The 17,344-nt window shown below is 43.2% G+C and overlaps 1 protein-coding gene across 2 annotated transcripts in view; it reads right to left on the bottom strand.

Moving 5' to 3' along the window:
• Positions 1–9,798, bottom strand: part of DAPK1 (death associated protein kinase 1) — a 90,461-nt gene extending 80,663 nt beyond the window's left edge. The window contains exons 1-2 of one of the 2 annotated variants that reach the window (XM_064439586.1): positions 9,693–9,798; positions 9,116–9,269 (exon numbers count right to left, since the gene is read on the bottom strand). In XM_064439586.1, coding sequence (XP_064295656.1) covers positions 9,116–9,177 — 62 coding nt within the window. In that variant the 5' untranslated portion in view covers positions 9,178–9,269; positions 9,693–9,798. Of the gene's footprint in view, positions 1–9,115; positions 9,270–9,682 lie in introns of both variants that reach the window. The other variant, XM_064439587.1, reaches the window with a different exon arrangement.
• Positions 9,799–17,344: the final 7,546 nt, after the last annotated feature.

Below are 17,344 nucleotides of genomic sequence, written 5' to 3'. Positions count from 1 at the left end.
ATATTGCTTTTCTATAACCACAAGACAGTTAAAAGTCACGAAAGACTCCAGAAAATCAACACCCTTTCTCTGTCCTATAAGAGTAACAACTTCCAAAAAAACACAGCTTCAACAGACTACGCGACCTGGGGAAAATGTCCCCTCTGCTGTGAGTTCCCATGGCACATGAGCAGGCACTCCAAGTGAACACTTCTATGGGCACATCCACGCAGTACCTCAATCTTACAACTACTACTTACTGATACTTGAGAAAACTGAGGAGAGGGACAAGAGCCCAGAAGCCAATTTTCATACCAGACAGAAAGTAGGGCTCCTCAAGTAACTTGTGAAAACACAGTATTAATTGCTTACAAATAAAGATACAGTGGAAATCAGATATTTCCAGTACACTAGTTCAGTTACAGGCTAACTTAGCATCCTGTTTAAGCAAGAAGCACACAGACAGAACACTACTGCCCAAAGCAAATTCCCTCCTTTACAAAGGCTCTCTCTTCTGCATCATTCAGCAGAAAACTCAATTAAACTATACCTTTCAAATGGGCTGTAGGCAGAGTTACAATTTACACCGACTGTAAACTCTTCCAAGCTTTGGCTATATATAGTCAAAGCTATATATTGCTATATATATTGCTATATATATATATATATTGCTATATATATGGCTATATATTGGTCCTCTTATATTTGTGACCACCCAAGTAAGTGATTTTTTTTTAAATTTATTTTTAGGTTAAGTATAGGCAAGACTGTCTAAGCTTCCGAACAGACAGACTTGTACCTCCAGGCAGACAAGACCAGGGAAGACTTGCTCTAATCAAAAGTGGTACACCACCAACTGCAAGGTCCCTGCTGCTGCCGGTGGTCAATGTACTCACATGGTCTGGGCAGCCATGCAACGGTGCTTCCTCCTCAACAGTATTGCCTCTTGAAGCACAAATTGTCTGGCACAGTTGCTTGTGTAATCAGAAGGGAATAAGAGGAAGGAAATAAAATATCAAAACCAAGAGAATAAGACTGCAGACCATCATGTGGATTACTCAGTGTGGTGTTCTACAGCAATCCTAGACCATGTGAACTATTCCGGATTTGGGTGAAAAGTACCTGTTACAAGACATTCTCCCCAACATCAATGTGTGCCACAACAACAAAAAAAAACCCTACCATACACCAACACACTAAAAATATAATGCCTTTAGTACAAAAGGACAACATCCTCAAGAGCAACAATACAGCTGGAAACTTTGAAAGAGATAGTTAAAACTGATCTGAGATATTCAAATGACTGTATCCTTATCAGCTTCCTCCTTCCCCAGGAGAGTATCATGCAATTCTTTCCTTTAATTTTACAAGCTCAATCTTGATAACAGTTTAGATTCCCTGTTCATACTGCCTTCATTTCAAAGACAAGTCCCAGAGTTCACAGTCCTGGAGGAAAGTAGCCCTTCAATTTCCAGTCTGCAGATTCATCTGTGAATGCTGTAAATGTAAATCTAGTTTCTAAAGTTTCCTTGTTTCCCAAGCATTTTTTTTCTTCCAGGTGTTTAAAAATCATACCACTCCAAGCTTTGTGGTTCAACGCTAAATGTTCCGAAGTCTGAAGTCTCCTCTCTTAAGAAGCTTCTTACCACAGCTTTACTACCTAAGTGTCTCTTCTTGACTTTAGAACAGAGGCAATATCTTCAAAATGGTGGGACGAGAGCTGTGAGTACCATGTAAAGGAGGACATGGCAAAGTATTGCACAAGGATATGGGGAGATACCTGGCCCTACAATTAATCTCTGGATTTAGCCTGTTCTGTAACTGCACCAAAACGAACAGGAATGTCACCCAACAACTGACCAAAACATGCATGCTCCACTTTCTGTGTCACCTTTAGGTGATGAGATCTCAGAGTTTAACAACATTACCTACACTAGACTCCTTGGCACAGGCCTTTGTACCCAGTTCTACTAAATTTCACATCATTTATCTTACTCCCAAATTCACTGCATAACGAGGACATGCAACAAAATAGTTTAGACTTTGTCCACACTTCCTTCAGCTTCCACCTAGCTCAGCCATGAACTAGTGATGGTTAAGTAGGGTCTACTATACTGCATGGTAAGTTGATGAACGCTTTTCACGTTTGTTGGGTAATCCTCCTTTGCATCACCTATGTCCCTGCAATGGGGTCAAAATACAGTTTGAGAAACAACAGTCTTGAAACAGAGCTCCCATGCAAAGTCACTACCATCCAGGAAACTGAAACTACTGAGCCACTGCTTTAAGTGGCACCTTTTCTTTGGAATGTAAAATTGTATCAACAAGTGGCACAGGTTTGCTAACCAAGCCAGTTAAAAACAGAAGGACACCTGGCCATTAAGCCCAGCTGTTGGTCTCACAGGAAACGCAATTTCCTCCAAAAACTGATACACGTTTGAATACCTCTGACTAACTGCAACAAACATTTTTCAAGGTTACCCTAGGACCGCTGCACCATCTGTTGTTCTCCTGATTCTCAGCTTAACTTCCTTGCTTCCAGTTAATGTTCTTCTGCCTTTGTAGTAAAGGGACTTTTGTCCCTCCTACATATTTAACTTGAGGCACATTTATGGAAGCAATCACAACTCCATGCAGTCTGAGAGTTCACAGTGCTTTCAGCTGATCTAAGTGTGCACTGCTGCCATAAATTAAGATATAAGGTGTTTTTTTTCTCCCCTTTGACAGCACTGCTGCATTAAAAAAAACAAACCCAAACAAAAAAAGCCCACATAGAAACACACAGCAGAGGAAAGCAATACTGCTCCTTTCAGCCACCAACAGAACGGACTAAGCTTGGCACACAGCTCATGAAAATGCAGCCTTAGCCTCCCTTTCCCTAAGCTAAAGGGGCCAGTTTCTGTTCGGTACACACAGCTCCAGCAGAGGAAGTGACATACTTGAATGTCTGTAAAGGGACAAAATGGGGAGGGGAAAAAAAAAGGGAACACCAAAAAACGCCCACAAACACAGAAGGACAAAAAAAGCAAAGACACAATGAAAGTTTCAGCACACTGCTAACATACCAGCTACGGCACTGATTGTGCCTTACTGAGCCTGGCAAGAAGAGAAATCAAAGACGAGCATTTTTGTCTGCTTCCTGATGAGTTTAGATTTACAAAGATTTGTGCATTTAAAATGAAGGCACAGAATAATCAGCAAGCTCTAGTTTTAATTACACTTTGCTTTAGAAGACCTACAAAGCAGGCATTATTCTCCCCCAGAGCAAGAAAGAAACTAAGCAGGACCAAGCAGTTATACCCAAAAAGCATCTGCACCTCCTGTGCTTTTCATGCAGCAGACCTCTCAGCACATTTTATAAGCCAGTAATTGTCACCAGTAGCACTGTATGGTGACAGCCTCTTGCAGCCTGTGCAATCAGCAGCTCACAGGTTATTATGTGTTTGTGAAAAGGAGGCATTTTGAGGCATGGCTGGGAGGTAAAGTGACTTGAGTGAGACACAGAAGAATAATTCCTCCCACCACGCTTTCCAGTTAAGAGACCTTCTTTTTCAGTACCCACGCAACCACCAGGGCCAGGACTTGCAGACAAGCGTGGAATAACCAACTTCTCCTCTGAGAGCTGACAAGACTGATATAACATTTATACAGTTCACAAACAGCACAGAAAGGGTTCCTTGCTGTAATCCAAATTTCACAACATTCAACTCAAAAAAAAAAAGAAGGCACACAAGGACATCAACTGACAAACCAGGTTTCCTGCTCAAAGAGTGGTTTTATGGCCAACGTTTTCAGAGTTCTTTCCCATGTCCCAGTCCCTGAAAAACTCATATAGTCAACTTACTGTAATTAATTATCATATTCTACTGGAATTTGCATACATGTAGTTACAGAAGCAGTGAATTCCACACTTGCAGTATGTATCATCGTGCCTGTACGAATAACACAGGAAATGGTACCACAGAGGCTTGCGCCTTCTGTATCTTCAGTACTTAGCTGTTCTACCTCTGTATGAAAAGAAAGGTTAACATATACTTTTTAATGGAGCAATGAGATGAGGCAATGGCAAGAAAATCCAAGAAAACAGAAATTGGAAATTTCATTTATCACAGTTAAAAATGTTATAGCTTACATTCAATACTTTTAGCCTTACCAGGCCATCTTTCACAGTGCTCCTTCTCCCTGCCCCCTCCCCGCCCCGTACAACTTTCTAATCTGATAATTCATAGGAAAAAATGTTACACTATAACATTATTAAAGATAGCTGGTGTAAATTTTAAATGTGACCATTTTGAAAGGAAGTATCACCTCAAAGGAATTTCATATCATATACATCTCACACCAGAGCTTGTCAATACTCACACATTTTAGTACATTGGCTAGTTAGTGAGATTAGTTTAGACTATTAAGTCTGAAAAGCACCAGGAAGACCAAATTCTAGTTGCTCGCCAAATATTTTTTGGTTGGTGTTTTTATTTTTCTCCCAACAGAGGAGTCCAATGTAGTTACACTTACAGCATGTGGATAGATGATGGACAGCCTTTGCAGCTCTAAAAAGCAGCGCTTCTGAAAACTGATATGTATGTATTTTTGGTTATTCACATATATACACACCCCTCTGTGTGTGTGTGCGTACATATGTATGTTCTGCCTACATACTTGCTGCTTACTACAGAAATCAGTTTCCAGCAACCAGGGGGAAAAAAACAACCTAAAACTCTTTTCACTCAACACTCAAAGGCAAAAGAATGTTTTTCAGATTGTAAACACATATTTGCACACTCCCTGTTCTCTCTTATTGGCATCTTCAACATGTTATCCTATAAATTTTTCTCTCACAACTGATAAATCAATTAGATACCTTAGATAGCAGGGTGAGCTTACTGCTTTCTACTGTTGGCATCTCTGCTTAGTGAGGTACTAAGCAGAAACAGACATGTTACCAAACTGCTGAGATTCACTGTAACTTTTACTCAACAAGTTGTGTTTCCTTACTGAGTCCAACAGGTCCAAACAAGCTTGAACTTTAAAATTATTAGATACCTCTTCCTACTTTTTGAATCAAGAATTTAAAAATTGCGAAACACAGAGCAATGCAAATAACATTCTTCAATTCCAAAACTTTATTTCAACAATCTGCATCTCTTTTAGGAAGCCCATGGAGGTTGAAAGAAAAAAAAAAAAAACCACACCACTGGGGGCGGGGCACGGTTCAGCGGGTAAAGGAAGAGGGAGCTGTTTTTAAGACCATGAACTAAATCCCTTCAATTCACATAAACAGACACAGTATATCTCTCTACCATAGCTTTGTTTGGGTACTTCCCCCTATAAATATTTAAGGAATGCTACATTTCTCACAGCACTGTAGCAACTCCCCAGCAAGGTCAGTCACAGGAGAGTAAAAAAGAGAAATTGATTAGTGTGATTCGGTTTCAACATCTTTACTTGTATGCTCACCGTGATGAGGTTTTTAATAGCAATGAACTTACATTCCTCTCTTTTGGGTGGACTGAAGGAAAAGCACTGCAGCAGGGTATTTAAAATGCACAGTCACACCACTTGCAACTGCAGGCAGTATTAATATTAACAAATTTGTAATTTTTTGCTCTTTCATTATAATCTCTGCCACCCCTTGAAATTTAATGGCTAGATGATTACTCAACCCATCTGTAGGTAGCCTGCATCTGAACAATGTAAGTAATACACATCACTTCAAATTTGTAAGATGGGAAAAAAGTGTATGCAATGCAAAGTACTTAATGACCAAGAGCACAAACTTCTCACACATTCTATGCTAAAGACAACATCTGATCCACAAGTCTTACAAGCCTGTTTTGCTACAAAAGCTTAAGATAAACCAACTTGAACAGCCACAAACATGTCAGAAGAAATCATGTACAGGCAAGACAAATAAGGGTGATCCTGTCATCCAAAATCCCAAACTCCATTTTTCTTAACCTCCCCAGGCATAAATCAAAACATGCCAAGGGACAGAATAAAACTAAAATATTTTGGTAAAAGGACAAAGTCTGTTTATTACTTTTTTCTGCAAATGCACTGTGAAATACCAGAAAACTAGAAAATGCATTTTTTTTTTCAGCCCAGGCACACCATTATCTCTTCTTTTTGTTTCCACCATCCATAGGTTTTATGCTAAGCAATATTTAAACCTCCTTTATTAGCTTCAAACCAAAATTTCATTTACAGAACCCATTTACTTTCTTCAAGACCCCTTTCTTAGATCACTTTCTTATTCAAATTATTTTTTTTTTCTAGTTACTGTTGGAAGTATTATAAGGTAATAAATACTGCTAAACAATCTACATGGGAAAACTGTGAAGATTATTAAAATTTCTGAGTATTTGCATCTTCACTGAGCTTTCTCAAAAGGCATGTTGGCATAGGAACTTCAGGATCTGTTCATTCAAACACACCTCTGTCAATAAAAACTCATCTGTTCATTTATTCACCTTGCTTGCTTCATGACCACAGCTAAGTAAGAGAAAATAAAAGAATTCTTCCTTAAGAACAGGAAAAATAGGTTGATCATGCAAAATGGAACCTTTCACCATTGCACCTTTCACCAAACTCAAGTATTAAATCAGCATTCAGGTTCCCAAATGAACATAGGAAATTTTTAAGTCAAAGGTGTTTTTAATATTCACTGCTTCCTGAGTTTTGAGCCTCAGGGTTGACATTTGCAACTACATTTATATGCAAACATAACGGTGAGAAACTTACCTAAGGGGTAAAGGAGGAATGGAAACCGATGGGATTTACAGAAGTATTTCAACCAACCTCAGAAGTTTAAGTTTAAAAAGAAGTTAAGACAATCACTGAACTAAACCATAAAAAAACTATCCTGAGATTTGCTTACTCTCATGGTTTTATGGCAACACTTTGCAGTGGAATAATCTCGGTTTCTCAAAGTGATGCTGGAATGAAAGCTCTGGCCCTTTTAAATAACTGCATTCCATTTCTAAACCAAAAGTTCTGTCAAACATTTCACAGTGTTTTACTGTCCACTGGTATCTTCCCACAAAAGAGGTGAAATTGATGAAGTTCTTGTTTTCCGGGTAAAGAAAACTAAGAGCAGAGTTTAACATTCTTTTAAATTCTTAAAATATTATAGGTTTAGACTGCATGCCAAGCTTATACAGAATTAAGATGAATAAAAACACCCTCAGTACTGTAATACCTTGTCTGTAACAGATCACATTAATATCCCAGATTTTACTGAACTCCATTACCTAATATTCTGCCAATCTGAACACACACACCCCGTTTTTTTTTAAACTATATAACATTATTCAGTGTTTGCACTTGCCCATACTGTAAAAAATGAAACTCTTGTCTTCCCTGCTGTATGCTGCAGTTAACATGCAACTTCCAAAGCATGTTTGTTTAGAAAAATCCCCATATATTGAAATATTTCTTATGTAATTGGCTTATGGGCAATTGTTCTATTTCATAAATATGTATTGGGGACCAAACATTGTGTTGACACTTTTCCTGTAGAATAAATACAAGAGAGGTTACATACACCGTAACACTTTCTAAACTAGCATACTGGCATTGTCTTCTCTCTGAAGAACCTTAAGAAAATACAATAGATAATTTCTAGATCTGTGTATTTTCTTCAGTAAAGTCAGTCATGCGTCACGGCCTACAAACAAAAGCATAGCTTTATTTTTAGGAGTCCAGAAACCTAAACCTCCATTTCAAAACACTTTATGTGTTCTTGCTAAAAAGAACAGACATCAAATCAAACAATTTTATGTGTCCAAACAACACAGTTAGACTACACAACCTAAACTTAGAGTCTACCATGATAATGTATCTAACAAGATATCCAGTAAGTCAATATGACTTCGCTGTCCAACATAGCCCGTCATTCTAGATGTATGAAAAAGCCAACCCAACCACTATGTGAAAGCAAAAGTACACATTCTTCATGTACCTGTACAAGTCATGGCAACAAGCTTGTACATAAATGGGATGACGTTTATTTTAAATACAGTCAAATGAACTTTCTGATAATGTGGGGGCTCTTTGTTCGTTTGGTTGGTGGTTTGTTTTGGTTTTTTTGTTTTGGGGTTGTTTTTTTTTTTTTTAAGAAACAGTGTTGTATTTCTAAGTTTCTGCCTACGCTAGTACCTTGTTCGCAACTTTTGCTGCTACTGGACCCTTCACTGGAAAGGTGCGCACAAGTAGACCTGGGATCATCTGCCTTGCATACACTGCCCTGTGGTAATTAAACACTGATCCTATGCTTTGAAATTATCAAGATGAACAATCAAAAAGGATTCTGCCATATGGGTGTGCTAAAAATGTGATCAAGTTCCCCCTTAAAGAAGGGGGAAGGAAGATGAAAGGACTTGCACATAATGTAATTCAGTGTTAAATCAACAGTTTTAAAACACAGCAAGCACTGAAAAAACAAGGCACGACTAACAGCTTGAGCTCTTTACATAAAGAGCGTAGCAGGAGGAGATCACTATACAGCATTCAAGAATCATGGTTCAAGCAGGCAGTGCTTCATCTGCAGCGTTCTGCTACGCATCCCCTCATCTGACTTCCAGCTCCAACAGTGATGCCTAGAGAGTGATCTTCACCCCAGTACTACTGATGAAATACAGTTACTGAGCTTCTCTCACTCCTTTAACTGCCTTATTGAAGCAAAACCGACATGCAACACATACTGGGTCCTTCACTACCAACACAATGCAAACTTCTATCCCACAAACCCACCGTGTTTGCAGTTATGCAGTTACGCATCAGGATAAAAGCGACAAGCGTTGCTATTTCACACCTGCCCCTCCGGCCCGAAGGCACCAGAGGTACGCCCTGCCCGACGCCCACGGGGGCACCGAGCCGAGCCGGTACCAGCCGGGAACCGCCCAAGTCCGAAACCCCATCGGACTCGTATTAAACAAAAGAAAAAAAAAAAAGGAAAGAAAGAAAAGCAAACACGGCATACCTTAAAATCCCCCTCCCTTTCCCGTCCTCGGGCACCTCAGCGGGGGTGGAAACGGATGGCAGAAGCGCTGTAAGCGGCAGAAGCAGCCCCTGACCCCCGCCCCTCGCCCCGCCGGTTTCAGCGGCGGCGGCTCCCCCCGCCCAGGCCCGCACCCACCTGCCGAGGTCCTCCCCCGTCTCGTAGTGCTCCTCCAGGTTCTCCTGCCTGAACACCGTCATGGTCGCCACCTCGCCGCCGCCGCCGGCTTCAGCCCCTGCTCGGCGCCCTCATCACCGGCGCCCCGGAGCCGCCCCGCGCACGGCTGCGCGCCCTGCGGAGGAGCGCGGAGGTGAAGGGCCCCGCCCGCGGCCCCTCCCGCCGCCGCCGCCGCCCCCCGCCCTTCTCCCCGCGCACGGAGGAACCGGCGTCCGCCAGCCGGGGGGCGCCTCCCCGCCCCCGCCCCTGGCCCTGCCTCTGCGCGGGCAGCGGGAGAGGAAAGCGGTGCCCCCCACCACCCCCCCCCCCAAGCCCCTTCCCCGGCGGCCACGCCGCACCGCCCGCCCGCCGGCCGCATTCCGCCGCGGCTCCGTTGCCCGGTCGTGCGGCTGGGCCTGCGGCGGGAGCCTCCGGGCATCCTCGCACCTGACCCCGGGCAAGGGCGGGAGGGCGAGGCGGTGAATCCTCTCCCTCGCAGGGATCGTCAGGGGCTTGTAGGGGCCGGTTCCCTCCCGTCCGTTCCCCCACCTCTCCTCACCCGCCGCCGCCGCGGCGCCCCGGCCGCTCCGCGACCTGTGAAGCGCCGACAGCGCCGCGGCCGCTCCCGGCCGGCGCGCAGGCACCGCGCGACGCCGGCGCGCGCGGGGCTCCGCCGGCCGGCCAATGGCAAGCCGCCCACCGCTTCCCCCGCCCGCCCTTCGCCGCGGCCTCCCCGCCTCCGTCGCCGCCGCCGCCGCCGGGCGCCGCGGCCAGGTGTGCCCCGCCCCGCCCCGCCCCGCGCGGCACCCCCGGGCCCCCCCGGCGGCGGCGGCGGCGGCGGAGTGCCCCCTCTCGGCCCCCCCGGCCGGCGCGGGCGGCTCCCGGGGCGCGGCCATTGTGCGCGCTCCTTCAGGCCGCGCCTCCCTCCCCCCCCCCCCCCCGCCCCTGGGCAACGTGGAGCGGGGCTGGGGGCAGCCGAGGGGCGGCGGACCATGCCCTCCTCCCACCCGCCCTCCGCGGTCCAAAAAAGCGGTGCCCGGCGGACAGAGCGGGGCGGCGCCGCCGTGGTGGGCATCGCCGCCCGCTGCCCCGACCCCGCTCGCTGCAGGGGGCTGCTGCCGCCTGGCGCGCCTGCTGACCCCGGGCCCGCCGCCGTCGGTGTGCCCCCGGGCCCGCCGCCGTCGGTGTGCCCCCGGGCCCGCCGCCGTCGGTGTGCCCCCGGGCCCACGGGCGCGAGGACCCCGCCGCAGGGCCGTCGGACAGAGCCCCGGGCACCGCCAGGCGCTTCGCAAAGTAAGCGCCCAAGTACAGTTCGCGTGTATTCTTTTATCACCAGGCAACAACGACGAGCGGTTTTTTTTAATACAAAACATGTGAAATTGTCTCTGCAGAGCGTTGCACCTTACATTCGGCATTTGCTAACACTTCGTATCTTCCCGTGTGCTGCTGCTGCTGCTCAGGTTCAGCTTTCCCAGCGCGTGATGTTTCCTGTAGCTTATTGGTCCCATGCCAGGTCGGAGCTTTGACTACTGCATACACTGTGAAGACAAGTTTTTCCCTAGTTGCATTATTTTCCTCCTGTACTTGGTGTTCAGCCTCAAGTGAGTACATGATGTCAGGTAACTGAACAGCTCTTAACTTCCATCTGAACTCTTGAGGTCTCAGAAAGAGAATTGCTCATCAAAGGTAAGAAAAAGTTCAGTGCAGTCATACGATTTTACACTTACGCAATTTCGCACTTGCGCATGCCTGGCCTTCTGCAGGTATAGGGCAACAAGTACAGAAGCCCTGAAATTTTCCGAGTGAGTCACGGCGTGACCTTGGGCAAGCACCAAAAATTTTTGTGCCTCCACTGATGTCATCTGTAAAATGAAGGGAGGGCATTTGAGTGGGTTGCTGGATGTGAAGTGAAAGCCATCTTCAAAGAGGGGAGCATGGTGACATCTCCTCAGGCTGAGTTGCATTCAGAGCCACTCACCCCTCACTACTCAGTTCATAGCCAGACATGCAGGACTATCATGCTGCGCCTTGTCTTCAGCCCATCTTCTATGTATTTATCTCTGGCAGGTTTTCCAAGACATGACTCACACACTTTAGGCTGTTGGATTTTCAACACAGCTCAAGGCTTTTCACAAACACTGGATACGTTTTCAAAAGTTCATTTTGGTTTTAGAGATTCTTCCTTGGCTGAAAATGAGGACAAGCACTAGAACAAGCCCGTGAAATCTGAAGCACTCTAATCTTGCTTGATCTTCGGATATTTTTCACTTCTTTGTTTCGTGATTTTTTATGACAGTCCTGAGCTCCTACAAGAGTAACATTTGTTGTAGCTTGTGCGTATTTTGCAATGCAAACACTACTCGAACACGCAACTCAGTATTACTCCTTATCAACCAGCCCTGCTTTAACTGAAGCAATTGAAATTTCACTATTGATTCCAGTAAGAACAGGCCACATTGGAATCAATACTCCATAACTGAGATAATTACCGAGATGCATAGGACCAACAGAAAAAATGAATTACATAAAATGTTTCTCTTTTCCTTTTCATTTAATAACCATATCTGAAGGGGGAAATCCTGCTCCTGTTGCTTATCCATCTAGGTCTGGGATGCCTGAATTTTGTTGTTCAGGCCCTTCAGTTGGCCTGAGAGTTGTGTTTGAATACTGTTTGTGGCAGCAGCAACAGGGAACGTCACCATGTCGTGTGGATGGGGAGGAGCCATGCTCCCCTTGGGTGAAGACAGCCACGGTGGCGTGTCCATGCCGTGGTATATACAGGTACAAAAGATGATATTTGCTAGCTGAAGCAGTGTCCCTGTTCCTTAGACACAGTCCACTTTGAAAGGGCATGCCTGTTCCTGGTGGCACTTGTCTCACAGTCTGGGAACATTTAATCTAGGTGAAAACCCAGCCCTGCTGCTATGCTTTCAAAAGGCTCATCTACTTCCATGAGAAGGATATTGGATTGCACACGTGGTAAATGGGAAAAATAATTTTAAATTGCTGTTAAATGTAATTCAGCAATTGTGGTGTACGCTTGCAGTTTTAATAGCACGTTGGATAAAATCCAACCCTAATAAACTCAGTAGCAAAATCTCCATGATTTCATGGTTCTGTGATTTCAAGCCAATGTGTATTTTTTTTTATTGTAATATAACAGAAATAGTAAAATGGGATTAACTCCTTACTTACACTGTTGTAAATCAGGAGTGATACTGATGTCGCTAAGATAATTTCAGTGTGAAAGAAGATCAGGAGCAAGATTAATAACAACTGTGTCTTCAAAGGAGTGATTTGTGCCTGCCACCTTACCACATCAAGCAGTTCATGTATATTTTGCTATGTGGAAAAACAACTGTTCCTTTTCTCAATCAATATTACAAAGAATTCAAATTTGCAGAAAGCATCTGTATCCCCAAGCAGTGTTAAGTGAAAGGAAAGCTATATTATTTCTGCAAGTCAAGTGATTTATAGCACTCTTCAGCCATGTTGCTACTAAGTCTACATAAAGTTAACAGACAAGGAAGCATATTAAGTGTATTGTTTCAGGATAAATCTTTTGAAGATCACCATCTGATTTGTTTCTGTCATCCAGGTAAGATGTCTCTCCTAGTAATGTCAGATACTAATTATAGCAAAGAACATAAATTACTTAGGCCGGCTGTTATTTCTTCTGTGTACAGTTTTTGTTTTAGGCGATCAGCATTTATTTTTGAGATTACTATAAAAGCAATTTCCTGGGTTATGTGTGGTGTTCTCTGTGATGATTCATAGTTTTTTCATACCTATTTTAATTTCTTACAAGGCAACCTGGTTGCTGCCCCTGAAAGTTGCTCTTCCGTATCATCAGAGACACCAGGGGTGACACCAGAATGGGAGGGTGACCATTAGCGTCACAGAACCACTCAGTTTCAGTAAACCTGGAGCATTTTTCCTACAAAAGGAGCTCCAGATGTGCCAGTGGCTTTTATGATTAGGGCTCACATCTCTCAGAAAGTAGCCTGAATCCATCGATTCCTTTTGCAAAAGCCTGAAGCTGCTGACAAGGCAGGATCTGTAGCTTCACAAGGCAATACTTCTAGCACTGTAACTAGACTCAACTAAGCAGTGCAGAATAAATTTTGCAAGCTGGAAAAATCCTTCCTTAGCATTTCTAATCAATGAACAAAACAATGTTTTGTTAAAAAATGCTAAAAGTAATTTAATTGCTGTGTTTTGGAAGCCACATAGAAGTCAAGTTCATAGAAAATGATCAGCATTGCTTTTCTGAAAGCACCACAGAAAGAGGTGGTGCCTTTTATATTCTCTAGGTATTTATGTCAGCTCCTCATAAAAAAAACATGTGTTTCATCTCCCAAGAGAGTTACAGCTAATCTAGGATCTGCTAATTCATGTGTTTATTCGTCAGGGGCCCATATCATGTGCATCCCCCAACAAAGCCTCTATTTGGCAAGGCAATTAATTCCATGCCTGACTTGGACCAGCAAATAGCAGATTATCTGAACTACCTGAGGGCTTAAATGCATGTTTCAGCATCTTCATGAATCAAAGCCCAAACCCAGAGTTCACGGGCAAAGCACTTCTGGAGTTTGGGTTACAAAGCTGTATGCCATTCCTTCTGTGACAATGTCCTCACAGGGCAGCTCTTCTCCACTGGAAAAGTCAAGGTGTTGATGGAAAAAGGAAGACTTATATCTACTGTGGATGGGTCTTTCCCTGAATCCGAACTAACATTTTGAAAGCCTCTGAAAAATGACCTAAGAATAACCACTAACCCCAATCAGAACCAAATAGCAATTACATCTCTTTGACTTAGATTTCTTATAAGTATTATCCCATGCAGACTTGGTCTCTGTGTTATTGTATATTTATTTAATAGAAAACAAACTGCAAATGATTAAACTTTCAGCAGAACTGTTTCTTTCTGAAAAGAAGGTTTACTCCAAGTCAAAACATTTTTGACAAAGATTTTGTTAACATGTAATTTCAGTAAAGTAAATATGTAATTTGTAACCTTTAGTTAAAATATTACTTTTAAGATACCTTCCTGTTGCATATAGGATTACATATTCCATGAGACAAAATATATATATTCTGAAGTAGCATGAGAAAGTCCTTTGGATTTTTGGCTTTTTAATTCTGAGCTCAGAGAGTCTGATTTCCTACAAAACCAAAACTAATCAAATATGTAACAGCATGTTTGGTAAATATTCTTTAGTCAGATCAAAGAATACTCCAAACCTACATTTGAAAGAGGAAATCAAGAAAGCAATTGCTGGAAGCCCTTGGTAATTCTCAAACTACTTCAAGAATTTTACAGGGAAGTTGAAGGCCTTATTTGTACAGTATATTGTACTATAAACCTTGACCTTGACTGACATCTCAGTATTGTGATATGCATGTATAATAATAGTAATTTTTAACATTTACTGTCATAAAACGATGGGCTTTGCATCAGCTTCTTGCACAATATGCACTAGAATTCCTGCCGCTTGGCTTTGAAATGTAAAAGTTCAGCAGAGCTATCGGTAATCTATGATACCATGAAAACACATTTACTTGGATCAGTAAGTTTCTAGAGGTAATGGATGACAGGACAAGGTCACACTTGCTGTCCTGTCTTTATGTCTATTTCTTCTTTTTTCTTTTTCGAAGGGAGGCTTTAGAATCCAAGTCACAAGACAACCAAAAAAATTAAAGTATAACTGTAAAAGAAAAAAAGTTAATAAGGGTAATTAAATTTATATAATGACTTTCATTCAATGGTCCCCAAATGCTTTGCAAACATTGGTTGCTTTAATTACCCTTTGCTACACCTCCATAGCAGCAAGGGTTGTTAAGTAATCATGCTTGTAGGTGCTGAACGGGCACTCACTGCACTTGCCTGGGATGAGAACCAGCTTTAGAGACAGCCACGTGGAGGGCAGAGGAGGTCAGTGGGATAGGGCCTGTGGCGGTATCTTTTGGTGCTGTAGTCAGCCAAACCTCACACCACTTTCCCGCCAATGTCAGCTGTTAGGAGGGAAACATGCTTGCTGTCACTTGGCCTTGGCTCACTGCCTGGCAAAGGCAGTACACTCAACTTGTACATTCAAAATCTTTTGGCACAGTACAGTAACATGGTGGTCATAGCCTTACCCTTAGAAATAAATGCTGAGTAGTATTTAATTATTTATTTATTTAATTATTAAGTATTAAGTATTTACAGATAAGGCATTGGAAGTGCAGGCTGGATGTGTGGTTTAACCCTTTAACCCCAAAAAGATGGATGTGTATTTAATTGCTGGACATAATTTTTCTTTTTTTCTTGTTAGCTAAATGTGACTAAATTGTACATGCAGAATGTCTGTAGGATCAGTGTGACTTGCACAATATCACATTTAAAGTGAGTGATGATGACTGAAAAAAAGATGCTATCCTAATGTTTCATTCCTTATTCCAGTTAGTCCTTAAGACTGCCTCTGTCAGCTCCCGTGAGCCAAGACACCTATGTGATGGTGTTTCCTTTGAGGATGCACTGTGAAAGTCTGGATCTAAAGTCATTAATGCTTCTCACTGCTGTCCCAGATTTCTCCTCTCTCAGTAGGTCTAGCATGACAGATATACTGCTGTGGAGTCCACGTTAAATATGTTGTTACCACAGCTAGCATTACTGCGTCTTCTGTTCTGAAAGAACATTAACCAAGGGAATCTCAAAATCTGTACACTGCTGATCCAAAACCCTGTCTTCATGCTGATGCTTATATGTGCCTGTCACAATTTTTGTAGGAGAATTGCTCATAACGCAAGACTTGACTAGTGCCAGACCAGAACAGATGCAGCAGGTGACATTTAAAGGTAAAAGTGTGAGAGATTCCTTTTGTTGGATTAGTACCTGATACAGATTCCTCAAAATACTGGGAAACCAAAGGCAGCAGTTTGAAAATCATGGGATGGGATGAACTTATCAGCTGCCTGGCACCCTGACTAGCTACCAGGAGGGTGTTAGGAGAGTAGCATTCTCCAGCTGTTGATGAAATGCCTATGTGTGAAATCATTAGCACATAAAGAAATGTCTGTTCAACTGTTTCGTAGCATTTGCTCAGTGTATCTGGGCATTTTCGAAAGCAAAACATCCCTAAGCATGAACGTACAATAAATATGTCTGCATGGGGTTGTCATCTAGGTGTTTGGGAGACAGAGTAATCAGGTTTGGCATGTTTCATGCCCATACATTCCATCTGCCTATCTTGCCTACCCATACAGTGGGCAATGAAACATTTGTGCTGTAATTTCTGAAGACAGAAATTTGATGTTTGTGCTCAGTTTCCTTTGCATGTGATTCCTTTGCCCAGGTACTGCCCATGACACACTTTGATCCTGTGTACCACGCAGAGAGCTAGGTAGGAGCATAACAAAGCTTTTGCAGACTGGTGGATTCATCAAGCAAACGGGAATGGAAAAAAGTACAAGAGTCTTTTGTTGTGTGACTGACACTTAATCCTGGCTGGCTGATTAAGAGATACTGTATATTGTTCAAGTACCGTAATCCAGCTTGTTGAAGTTTCCTGTGGTATAGAAAGAATCTGTCCCGATGAAATGCCTGTTTCTGAGGTTGATCTCTAACTTCACCTGGTGTAAAGAGTAATGGTTCTGATGCCCAGCCATCACCTGCTGGATTTTGGTTCCCTGGCCCTCCCCAACCCCTTTATTTCCCCTAGTTGCATTGTTAGCTCAAGGTAACACAGCCTAAGTGTGTTCCACTTTGCTATGGGTGGCTACGATAGCCTGCTGAAGATCAGGGAGTCATGACAGTTTCTCTGATAGCACCTTTTTGCTGGGGGTAAACATCGTGGAGGAAGGACTCCAGGCCAAAATACCAATTTCCAAAGGAAGGCAGGATGCAACTGTGGTGTGGAGGGCCAGCAGCAAGCACTTCCCACGTCGTATGAGGCAGAGTGTGCTAAAAGTGGGGATAGAATCCATTTTCCCCAGCTGAATTAATCCCTCCCAGCATGCCTTTAATTAATTTAGTATTGTATCCCTTGAATTGATTCACTATTGTATGACAAATAAAGCTGAACAAGTTACTTAATGAGTTCAGCTACTAGGATGGATGGATGATTTGTTCTATGCTCTGGTGATTATTTTCTTTCTGTGCAATTTTCAAAGGAAAAGCAGCTGCCGTATACCTACACGCTCAACTGTCCCAGTAGGATTTTACATCCT

This window comes from Phalacrocorax carbo, chromosome Z, assembly GCF_963921805.1.
Source record: "Phalacrocorax carbo chromosome Z, bPhaCar2.1, whole genome shotgun sequence".
Taxonomy (NCBI): Eukaryota; Metazoa; Chordata; class Aves; order Suliformes; family Phalacrocoracidae; genus Phalacrocorax; species Phalacrocorax carbo.
Note: the sequence above shows the minus strand (reverse complement) of the source record. Positions and strands in the feature narration are given on the sequence as shown.